The 12,432-nt window shown below is 45.4% G+C and overlaps 1 protein-coding gene across 1 annotated transcript; it reads right to left on the reverse strand.

The window, feature by feature from the left end:
- Positions 1-1,317: 1,317 nt before the first annotated feature.
- LOC123492362 (piggyBac transposable element-derived protein 3-like) lies at positions 1,318-4,094 on the reverse strand. Its single transcript, XM_045224862.1, has 2 exons — positions 3,383-4,094; positions 1,318-2,845 (listed from the first exon to the last, which is right to left on the reverse strand). Exons 1-2 carry the CDS (start codon positions 3,514-3,516, stop codon positions 1,318-1,320), a joined length of 1,662 nt encoding a protein of 553 aa, XP_045080797.1. The 5' UTR covers positions 3,517-4,094.
- Positions 4,095-12,432: the final 8,338 nt, after the last annotated feature.

Below are 12,432 nucleotides of genomic sequence, written 5' to 3' on the forward strand. Positions count from 1 at the left end.
TCTGATACAGTCAAAACGGTGGGTTCGGGCCCATTCCGTTTTATACTCGGTGGACTCGGCATCGACTCGGACTCGGGGGGCTTCATACGGGCCGAGCTCTTCCCGAGTCAGGCAGAATCACATTAGGCTACTCTTGGTTCAGGCTAATCTTGCCCGATTACCTTTTTCAGAAGTAGGCCATATGTGGTTTTTATTCGGCAGGTAATGGAAGAAGAAAAAAACGAATTAATGTAATAATTTCACCTTGAATTTGCTGGATCATTTGCAAGCTAAAATTCGGCCCATTAGGCTATTAGATGGAGAAGGACCGGTAGAATCTATGCTATAAATTAATTAGATTTTACTACAGATTTTTTTTTAAACCCCACTCACACTAATTCTATTAATTTCAGTCCTTCGGACAATCCTGGCTTAATATAATGGCATTAGCGATTTTTAGACATATAAATTACTGGTGGCCACGTTAATTATAGGACGACTTGGAATACATGATCCACGACTGACAGCACATCTCATTGTCAAAGGCTATAGCCTATTTTTCTATAGTAGGCCTATCTGTAAACGCCGATACATCCTGACAAAATACACCATATGAGTGGCCTAATGTAATTTTCTGGACCTTGTAAACTGTCGAGAATAAACCGCTAACTGATCCAAATGGTTGTATAATCAGGGCTTTATTTCGGCAAGAAACACAAAAGGACGTTTGAGCGGTTATTCAAATGATCCTACATCATTGCAGTTTACAGCCTAGACAATAATTGTGTACTAACAATAATACATTCCTCATTGCACTGTGATGTTGTAGCCTAGGAGGTATAAAATCCTCCTGAGAACCAAGGAAAATATTGTTTTTCCTAATCATATTTTTTGTGATTCAATAACTGTTTAGGGTTAAAAAAAGCATCCTACAATTTCCACATTTTAATTTTAATTTTTTATTTTACAGCATGTCCACTGTAGTGGACAACAGGATCATTTGAGTACGAAAAGAGACACATTTGGTAGATACACATTTTTACAGAGTTCTTACAGATTACAGAGTTTTTATGAACTAAGAATACATACATTTTGGGCTGTAGATTGATTATTATCCAAGAATACAGACATTTTGATTATACAATACACAATCATTCTTGAATCCTTTTCCTTACATTTCGCAAGGATAGCTTTACTATTAAAGCTTAACACTTTGTTATGTCCATATCCTTTGATTGGTCCCCTTGAATCCTTTCAGTGTTATTTGAACAATGAACATATAACTAATGTGTAACAGATTTATTTTGGATTTTTTCCTTCTGTCAAACTGAATCCAATCTAGCTTTTTCCTTCACTCTTCATTTTGTTCTTAGTATTTTCTTTGTTAGTGGTGAAAGTCCTGGAAGCAATTTCTCTTTTTGGTAACATCTTGCATTTGGTACATCTCATGTACGTCTTGCTCTTGCAGCCCTTATTTCTGCATCTTTCTGCATGCTTGGTATCCATCATCTCAGGCATGTGCATGGCTCCTAGTCTGCGCACAGATGGCTCTGGTTGTGGGATCCTCATTTTAGATGGTGGCTCATACTCATCCTCACTCTCTTCACAGCTGTTTTCCAGTTCCGGACTCTCCAACAGCTCCTCAGCTAGGAGTAGTTTGAAGTCCAGGTACTGATGTGTGTTCTTGGATGGTCTGTGCAGAGCTTTGCTGTCAGACTGGTATTGTATCCAGGAGTTGGTGATGGCAACATCAAAGAAGTGACTGATCACGCGCGATGTCCACTTCTTGGTCCTGCTTGACATACGATAGAAGCTAAGCATGCGATCACAAAGATCTACGCCACCCATGTTATCATTATACTGCTTAATTACTGCTGGTCTTTTAACCTGGACCAGGTGCTTTTCTTTCTGGGACCATCTGGTACAGATGTCTTCTGGGTCTTTCCCATGTACAGTGGATGCCATGAGCACTGGTTTGTTGTCGAACCATTTTGTGATGGCCAGCTCAGGACTCTTTCTGGCCACTGACACTGATGTTCCTCTCCCTCTTTTTTTCAACTGTTTGTCTACTGGCAGCTGGCACAGCTTTGGGACACGGTTCTTCATTATAGTTCCAGTTGCAGGAAGGCCCTTTGCCAGCAATGCATCCAATAGATCTATGGTTGTGAAGTACCTGTCAAAGAATATGTGGCTTCCTGTTGGAACAGATTCAACCATGCGTAGAACTGCTGCAGCTCCAACTCCTAAACTTTGGACTGTAAAGGTATTCTTCCCTTGGTAGACTTCAAAATCAAGCATCAGACCATTTGGGGATGCAAGGACAAAGACCTTTAGGCCAGTAGGGTTTGGCTTGCCGGGAACATATTGCCTGACTGGACAACGGCCTGTGAATGGGATGATTTGCTCATCAATGCAGACCCTTTCTGGCTTTGCAAGGCTGAGACAGCCTTGGCGCACACGATCGAGTATTGGCCTGACTTTCCAAAGAATATCTGCCTTCTTTGTTTCCTCTGTTACAGCCAGGTCATTGACAATCTTGAGGGAATTTCTTATCCTGAAGAATCTATCCCTAGTCATTTTGCTACTTATGACTGGCACTTTAGTTTTGTTGGCCCAAAACATTTTAATTCTGGGATAGCCAAGGCAGGCCATGTGGACTGAAATGCCCAAGAAGATTTTTATTTCTTGTGGCGTGGTGTTCATGCACACTCCTTTGATTTGCAGCTCTCTTTGATTTGTGTATGTTGCCAAATCTTCAAAGACCTTGTTGTCAATGTACTGTGAAAAGTATTCAATTGGACTCCAGTCTGCACGTGTTGTAGGGTCATCTTGACACACAGGAAGCCCAGGTAACACAGGTGCAAATCTGATATGAAGGAAAAAAGAATAATAAATGATAAGTAATAACAGTTTAAATACTCAATGCAGCTGAATTTAAAATTGTGGAACTGCATCAAACATACATGTTACTCCTGGCACACAGAGGGCGACGAGTTTCCTGTTCATCCCTGTCTGTATCTGTGTCTGTGTCTGCATCTGTCCCTTCAACTGAGCCTTCTGCATTGTCTTCCTCTTCTTCATCACCGTTTTGTATCACTGGTTGAAACTTATCCTCATCTCTCTCATCATCTGACAACTCCAAATCTGAATCTCCCTCGACTATTCGGTAAAAAATTCTTTCTGCTTTTTTTTTTGCCGTTTCCTACGACAATGTGGAGTCATTATTTACATGAAGATAGTCCTGATGTCCACTATAATTGACATTCATAAATGGCAAATCTTTCAAAAGATACATAATTTAGTTGCTATCAGAACTAAATATATGATTCCTAACACCTTCATGAACAAGAAAATATATGATTATCATAGTAACAAAACCATAGACAAACAATATTTGACTTACCTCTCATCTTTCCATAAAATGTGCTTGTTCCTATGCCGTCCATTTTGAAAGGAAAGATAGAGGCGGTTCCCGGCCTCCCAGCCAATCAAATGACATATCACTGAAAAGCCCAGGATGTCCTCTGTACAGTACATCAGGAATTAAGAGACTTGCACAAAATATTCCAAGAAGAGGGATGAAACTCAAATGTTCACTACAGTGGACATAAGTCAATGGGCTGGGTCTCAGGAGGATAATCATTGTATTTTCTAAAATCGTAGGCCTAGCAATAGTGGCGTGTGCCTGGCGACCGCAGAGCGCAGCCTGGAGGAACGCATGTCTTCCATTTGATAATCTGCTACGTAGGCTGAAGGAGTGATGCAGCCTACAACCATGTATGTTGAATTATTGCAGTAGCCTATTAAACTCGTACAAATTTAGTCTATAGCCTATTAAAATAGCTAAATAAATAACGACCATCACAGTCAATGGAATAAATAATGGCGCTAGAAACGTCATGATTGTGGGTTCGATTCCCAGGGCCACGAACTGAAAATGAATGCATGCACACTGTAGCTTTGGATAAAAGCGTCTGATTAATGTCACATTTATTATTTGCCCACCTCATATTTGTGAGACATCGAACATTTTCCTGCATGGAACTTTTGACAGTAGCTATGGGCTGTCTGCGCATTCTGAGAAGACAGAAGAAAAATAAAACAGCGTATCTAAACCGGGTAAGTTATTAATTGTATCACCAACTGTGTAACTTTGTAATAGTGTTTAATTGTCATAACCCAAGGTTGCATGCCACATTTTTGCTGAACCGAAACTAAGTTTAATTCAAGATTGAGACCTCACATCACCAAGTCAACAACAATATGCTACTATTTCCTGTCTGTGTTACAAATCTGTGATTGTAATTTTCAACATAGCAAATAGCAGCATATATTGGCAATTGCCAACATCAATGCTTGCTGAAGTATCCATAACAGGGAGCTATCATTACCACTAAAAGAACCAAAAACACACGATCCAGCAACGGTTGCCTCTGCTGCTCGAGCCGTCTACTTCGCAGCTCGAGCAGGACTCGGCGCCTGTCTTTCCGACGGTCTTTGTGAGAATCAGTCAGTTGGTTAACAGTGGAGGCCAGCGGGAGAAAATACCAAAAAGTTCAAAACAGGTAATTGTAGCTATTGTATTTGTAGTAGTGTCGCTAATTACATTGTGACATTGTAGCTAGTTTCATTTCTGGACTGGTCATGGTTGTCAAAGTTTGTCGGTTATTAACGTCAGCTAACGTTAATGTTAGCTAACTATTAAAGCAGAGGTCGCTAGCTTGCTAAATCAATACGTTTAGGGTCTAGCCTATGTGATATTATGTAGCGAATTGAGCCAGCTAGTGTTTTTGTTTGTAAAACATCGGTAGTCTAATTACGACTAGGCAAGAAAGCACCCGGTTAGCATAGCTAGCTAGCTAACAGTCACAGTTAGCTTCGCTAGTTAGCTATGTCCAGTGAGTCACAAATGACTCGCGCGGAGATGGCAAAGAGCGTTCCAAGATTCAATGATGGTGATGATAATGGTTTATTTCATTTAATGTGTACTATGGAATGTAAACGCTGAATTACAGGAACACATACAATATATGGATTTTCTTTTATATGTGGTCCCGGTGGTTCTGTGTCGCATTAGCTTCCTGAATTATTTTGATCCAGTTAATGGTCGACACCAAAAATCAATAAATAGTTTTGCGACCCTATACAGTCAATGGGTCAATCAGCTGCTGTCGTCTTTCATTGAAAAGCAAATCTATATATATATATATATATATATATATATATATATATATATATATATATATATATACTTATATATTGTTATATCTAGCCTAGCTGTAGAAGAACGCACATCTGTAGTCCTCTGTAGCTAAGCTGGTAAAGCACGGCGCTTGTAACGCCAAGGTTTTTTATTTTACCTTTATTTAACCAGGTAAGCCAGTTGAGAACAAGTTCTCATTTACAACTGCGACCTGGCCAAGATAAAGCAAAGCAGTGCGATAAAAACAACAACACAGAGTTACATATGGGGTAAAACAAAACATAAAGTCAAAAATACAACAGAAAATATATATACAGTGTGTGCAAATGTAGCAAGTTATGGAGGTAAGGCAATAAATAGGCTATAGTGCAAAATAATTACAATTAGTATTAACACTGGAATGATAGATGTGCAAGAGATGATGTGCAAATAGAGATACTGGGGTGCAAATGAGCAAAATAAATAACAATATAGGGATGAGGTAGTTGGGCGGGCTAATTTCAGATGGGCTGTGTACAGGTGCAGTGATCGGTAAGGTGCTCTGACAACTGATGCTTAAAGTTAGTGAGGGAGATAAGTGTCTCCAGCTTCAGAGATTTTTGCAATTTGTTCCAGTCATTGGCAGCAGAGAACTGGAAGGAATGGCGGCCAAAGGAGGTGTTGGCTTTGGGGATGACCAGTGAGATATACCTGCTGGAGCGCATACTACGGGTGGGTGTTGCTATGGTGACCAATGAGCTAAGATAAGGCGGGGATTTGCCTAGCAGTGATTTATAGATGGCCTGGAGCCAGTGGGTTTGGCGACGAATATGTAGTGAGGACCAGCCAACAAGAGCGTACAGGTCACAGTGGTGGGTAGTATATGGGGCTTTGGAGACAAAACGGATGGCACTGTGATAGACTACATCCAATTTGCTGAGTAGAGTGTTGGAGGCTATTTTGTAAATGACATCGCCGAAGTCAAGGATCGGTAGGATAGTCAGTTTTACGAGGGCATGTTTGGCAGCATGAGTGAAGGAGGCTTTGTTGCGAAATAGGAAACCGATTCTAGATTTAACTTTGGATTGGAGATTCTTAATGTGAGTCTGGAAGGAGAGTTTACAGTCTAACCAGACACGTAGGTATTTGTAGTTGTCCACATACTCTAGGTCAGACCCCGTCAGAGTAGTGATTCTAGTCGGGTGGGCGGGTGCCAGCAGCGTTCGATTGAAGAGCATGCATTTAGTTTTACTAGTGTTTAAGAGCAGTTGGAGGCTACTGAAGGAGTGTTGTTTGGAGGTTTGTTAACACAGTGTCCAATGAAGGGCCAGATGTATACAAAATGGTGTCGTCTGCGTAGAGGTGGATCTGAGAGTCACCAGCAGCAAGAGCGACATCATTGATATACACAGAGAAAAGAGTCGGCCCCCAGAATTGAACCATGTGGCACCCCCATAGAGACTGCCATAGGTCCAGACAACAGGCCCTCCGATTTGACACATTGAACTCTATCTGAGAAGTAGTTGGTGAACCAGGCGAGGCAGTCATTTGAGAAACCAAGGCTATTTAGTCTGCCAATAAGAATGCGGTGGTTGACAGAGTCGAAAGCCTTGGCCAGGTCGATGAAGACGGCTGCACAGTACTGTCTATTATCGATCGCGGTTATAATATCGTTTAGGACCTTGAGCGTGGCTGAAGTGCACCCATGACCAGCTCGGAAACCGGATTGCATAGCGGAGAAGGTACGGTGGAATTAGAAATGGTCGGTGATCTGTTTGTTAACTTGGCTTTCAAAAACTTTCGAAAGGCAGGGCAGGATGGATATAGGTCTGTAACAGTTTGGATCTAGAGTGTCACCCTCTTTGAAGAGGGGAATGAGAGCGGCAGCTTTCCAATCTCTGGGGATCTCAGGCGTTACGAAAGAGAGGTTGAATAGGGGTTGTGACAATTTCGGCGGCTAGTTTTAGAAAGAAAGGGTCCAGATTGTCTAGCCCAGATGATTTGTAGGGGTCCAGATTTTGCAGCTCTTTCAGAACATCAGCTGTCTGGATTTGTGTGAAGGAGAAGCAGGGGGGGGCATGGGCAAGTTGCAGCGGAGGGTGCAGAGCTGGTGGCTGGGGTAGTGGTAGCCAGGTGGAAAGCATGGCCAGCCGTAGCAAAATGCTTGTTGAAATTCTCGATGATTGTAGATTTATCGGTGGTGATAGTGTTTCCTAGCCTCAGTGCAGTGGGCAGCTGGGAGGAAGTGCTCTTATTCTCCATGGACTTTACAGTGTCCCAAAACTTTTTGGAGTTAGTGCTACAGGATGCAAGGTTAAGTAGTCCCCCAAGGTAGTGGGTTCGATCCCCGGGACCACCCATACACAAAAATGTATGCACGCATGACTGTAAGTCGCTTTGGATAAAAGCGTTTGCTAAATGGCATATTATTATTATTATTATTATATTATTATCTGCACAGTTTAACATTTTTCATCACTCTGTCGTTTAATGACATGTGCCACTCATTCTGACAACCCATTCATCTGTAAAGCCAGGCTCTGTCGTAGCCGGCCGCGACCGGGAGACCCATGGGGCGGCGCACAATTGGCCCAGCGTCGTCCAGGGTAGGGGAGGCAATGGCCGGCAGGGATGTAGCTCAGTTGGTAGAGCATGGCGTTTGCAACGCCAGGGTTGTGGGTTCGATTCCCACGGGGGGCCAGTAATTTTTTTATTTTTATAATGTATGCACTCACTAACTGTAAGTCGCTCTGGATAAGAGCGTCTGCTAAATGACTAAAATGTAAATGTAAAGCAGCACACTGTCGTAAACCATAACAACGTACAGTACGACGTACAGCACGTCGTACCATACATAACATTTCCCCCCCCCTTTCCAAAACCAGGGACTGGTACCATATATAAAATGACCATAGGGCAAGAACCTAGAGTGATACCTGTAAGAAATAAACATTAATCCTTAAACGGAAGGACTCTCCAAACTAGCCAGTTCAGTCCATTAACCTGGAGGTTGACTAAGACACCTAACAAAGCCTAAGAATGAAAAGAGGTTAAGTAGTCCCCCAGATGAGCAGGGTGAGTTCGTGCCCGCATAGGCCTTTCTTCAACCGCCACCGCTTGTGGCTCTGGCCCTTGGGGAACCCACAGAGGCTGGGGCTCGGGTGGTAGTGGTGGAGGAGGTCCATCCGGTGGCGTCTCTGGCCTGCATGTCTGTTTTGTGTGCATTCGTATTCCTCGAGGGGCAGGGAGTTTTCTGAGGCGGCTGGCGTGCCAGCGTGATCCATTGCTCATCATGAATGTGGCGGGCCCCAGTTGTCGACTGACCTGCAAGGGGTCCGACCAGAATGAGGCCATTTTGTTGCACCGCTGAGGCCGTCGGGCTCACACCCAGTCTGACACTTGGATTGACTTCTTCACCCTGTGTGCCTTGTCAAAACGCTGTTTCATTGCTCTTTGGTGCCTGGTCACTGCCTGCTGTTCTTGGGTGCGCCTAGTCGCTGGTTCTGCTACTCTCTGTGTTCTGAGTCTGTCCAGTGGCAGTTCCATCTCACGACCTAGCATGAGGGATTCCGGGGAGACCTGTGTTGTCGTGTGCTTGCTTGCTCTGTAGTGCATTAGCGTTTGATTCAAAGCAGTTTGGAACGTGCACCCTGGACCAGGTGCGCTCTGATGCCGTTCTTCAACGTTTGGTTGAAGCGTTCCACCCCTCTGTTAGCTTGTGGGTTGTAGTAGGCCGTGTGGATGTGTTTGATTCCCTTGTTGCTGAGATATGAGGAGAACTCGGAAGAGGTTAGCAGCACCTTGTGAACAGGCTGTCTAGGATGTCCACGATGGCCTGTGCTGTGACAGTTCTGACAGGAACCACTTCTGGCCACCAGGAAGCGCTGATGGTGAGGGACTGTGTGTCCATGGATCTCGCCACAGATGTCCAGTTGGATGTGCTCCCAGGGGCGGGACGGCCATGCGAGAGGCTGCAGGGGGAGTGGGGCGGACTGTCCTGTTTTCCCACTGAAGAGGCAAGCACAATCCCTGACCAGGACTTCAATGTCGTGGTCGATGCCTGGCCACCACACAAGGTCTCGACATCGCTGTTTGACCTTCACTATGCCCAAGTGACCCTCGTACGCCATGGATAGAACACGCGCACGCAGGCCACTCGGGACCACAGTGCAAAACCCTCGAGAGACATAGACTTCTTCCCAGCAAAAAAGTTCGTGCTTCACCCTGGCGAAAGTCGCCAGCTCTTCCGGCATATGTGCTGGCCATCCAGTGCGTATGTAGGTGCGCAGGGTAGACAGTGTGGGATCCTGTTCCGATGCTTGCTTCAGCTCCTCCAGTGAGACGACTGACTGAAGAGGAGCGTAGAGCATTTGTACAAGCTCTGTTTCGTTGTCGTCTGGCAACGAACTTCAGTTGATAGTAATACTGTCTGAGGCGGTCGGCCCATTTGTGCAGCCGAAGTGGCTTGTGGCCGGTTCCTGATGCCGACAGTAGCGTTGTGAGGGACTGGTGGTTGGTTCGGAGCGTGAACAGACGGCCATATAGGTAGAGGTGCCACCTTTCGCACGCCCAGACACAGGCCAGTGCTTCTCGTTCGCCCACAGAGTACCGTTGTTCTGTGGGGCTCAGGGCCCTTGAGGCGAAGGCGACGGGCCTCTCAATGCCATTCTGCAGCTGTGAGAGGACAGCTCCTAGTGCTCCAGCTGAGGCGTCACGTGACAATGGTGGGGCAGACGGGGTCAAAGTCAGCCAAGACTGGGGCTGTGGTGAGCTGGCTCTTCAGTGAGCGGACCGCGTCTGAGCAGGCTGCCGTCCAGACCCATGGCTCATCCTTCTTGAGGAGCTGGCGAAGGGGCACTGTGGTCTGAGAGTAGTGGGGCAGAAACCGGAGGTAGTAAGCTGTAATGCCCAAGAATGAGGCCACCTGAGAGGCTGAGGTCGGTTCCGGGATCCGGTGGACGGCTTCAATGTTCGACATGAGTGGGGCAATGCCTTTGGCCGACAGGCGGAACCCCACAAACTCGACGGCTAGAGCTGCAAAGGTGCACTTTCCACCGTTAAGGGTCAGGTTGTTCCGCACTAGAGCACTGAATACTCTGTGGAATCGATAATCATGGATGTGGAGGTCAGGGCCGTGGACCACGATGTCATCCAGATAGACCGCCACCCCAGGTATTCCAGCGAGGATGGTGCTCATCACCTTCTGGAAGCAGCTGGGGGCAGAGCTGGGGGCATCCACACAGGTCCGGATTCCACCTGACTTTTTGGTTGCAATGACCAAGTTTGATATCCAGGGGGCAGCGTTGACTGGCTCAATGATGCCTGCATCCAACTGTGACTGGTGATCTTTTGTGACGTCATCACGCAGTGCAAAGGGAATGCGCCGCAGGGGCTGCATGACTGGGGTCACTTACGGATTCACTAGGGGCCTGTGAGTAAAGGCTGTGAGGCAGCCCAGTCCATCAAACAGAGTTGGCCAGTTCTGTTGCCATGTGCAGGTAACTTGGTGGATAGCTGACCCACTGTCATCTCTCAGTGTGAATCCAAAGCCTGTGAAGAGGTCGAGGCCCAGGAGGTTGGCACCCCGCTTTGCAACATGAAATGTGAATGATGGCAGATGCTTGGTGCCGTAGTGTACTGGGACCTGTAGGGTGCCTACAATGTCTATCTTGGATCTACTGTACCCACACAGGGCAGTGGAGGGCTGTTGGAGTGGTAGGTGACTGAAAAACTTGTAGTAAGTGGCAAGGTTGAGCAACGACACCAAAGCGCCAGTATCCAGCAGCAAAGGCAAACCCACCTCGCCCAGCTGCACAGTGCATGTTCTGAATGACACATGGTTGGTTTCCGTGTGTTCATGTTGAGAGTGAGATGAAACTAAGGGCCTGTTCTGGGTGGCGCTAGTAGCTGGGGCAGAACGACACACTTTCGCAAAGTGATTGTATTTTGAACAGTTCTTGCATATTTTCCCACGGGCTGGGCAGTTTGAAGCCCTTGAATTGTGAGAGCTAGCACCACAGTTGCCACAGCTACTTCTGTTTGTTTGTCTGTGTGCCTGCTGCACGGGCATGCCGGTGTCTGTGTCCATGCAGCTATCGACGTGGGAGGGAGGGCGTGCGCAGCGCGTGATCATTGTAGTGCGCCTGCTCGGGCTGAAGCTGCTGTGTGAGAATGGCTGGGGGCCGAGTGTATGCTGCAGAGCTGTCTGTTAGCATAGTAGAGCATTCCAACGCTGCTTCAACCTGGAGTGCTATTTTAATAGCTCCATCTAGTTGTAAATTATCCGATTCCAAAAGCGGGCGTGGTCTGGCACATAAATGTATATAAATCCGACATGGATATTTGTATTGTAGCCAAACTTGGTACACATGTTCCAAACCCTGTCAAGACTCAACATATGCGAGGACATTCAGATTGACCACACAGTGGCGCTACAGCAGGCACATATTTATATTTCTTGATCTGTTTGACTGTTGAAATTGAAAACCTCTGTGGTTATTGTGTTGTGTTGATGTGCTTCCCATTTGAGGTCTGGATTGTGATTCCTAGGATTTTTGTGTGGTGTCAAAATCTGACTAATTGTTGTAACTACTTATTTTGCTCTTTCTTTCTGTTATTCAAAGGTGCGGTCAGGAGAAACACTTTCACATCCAAGGCTACAGATGGAGAGATGGAGAAGTTCGTCATAAGGTGGCTGCAGCTTGCACCAGACAGAGACGGAGGCAGAAAGTATAAGACCGAACACAGCAAGGAAAGGGCGGATAGACCTAGAGAGACCGATACTACATACATGTAAGGGATAAACACTGACGCTTTGTACATTATCTGGAAATAATGGACGACTTGGTACTGCCCAAGTTTATTAGTTCCAGGTAATGTACAGAGTGGAGGCATTTATCCCGCTTATACCACAGTTGCCAAAGAAAATAAGCACACGTTTACTGGTAAAAATGACATGTTTTCATTGAGATTTACATTTTGATAAGTAAATTCATACTATTTTCATCTTTCCACTAAACCTGGTTATTAGTTCTATCGGTTAGGTTGCTAGAGAAGAGGGCTTATTGTTCATTCTGTTTGTTTGATTGCTATGCAGGCCGACAATGTTCTTATCCCTTGCTTGCTAGCTAGCCAACCATGGCTAACACAGTCACGTCAACTCTGCAGATAGAATAACATCAAAGTAGCTGCATTTGGGTTTGTTTAAGCTGTTTTCTAGTGACATTTATTTGGATACATCCATGCTACTGTATATACGTAGTGCCTGTTGA

Source organism: Coregonus clupeaformis, chromosome 14, assembly GCF_020615455.1.
Source record: "Coregonus clupeaformis isolate EN_2021a chromosome 14, ASM2061545v1, whole genome shotgun sequence".
NCBI classification, from domain to species: Eukaryota; Metazoa; Chordata; class Actinopteri; order Salmoniformes; family Salmonidae; genus Coregonus; species Coregonus clupeaformis.

Excerpts from the sequence above, each read along its gene's own strand:
- LOC123492362 (XM_045224862.1), bottom strand. The coding sequence starts at position 3,516 with ATGTACTGTACAGAGGACATCCTGGGCTTTTCAGTGATATGTCATTTG. Across the intron at positions 2,846-3,382 it reads ATTTTATGGAAAGATGAGAG|ATTTGCACCTGTGTTACCTG; the intron begins GTAAGTCAAATA and ends CCTTCATATCAG.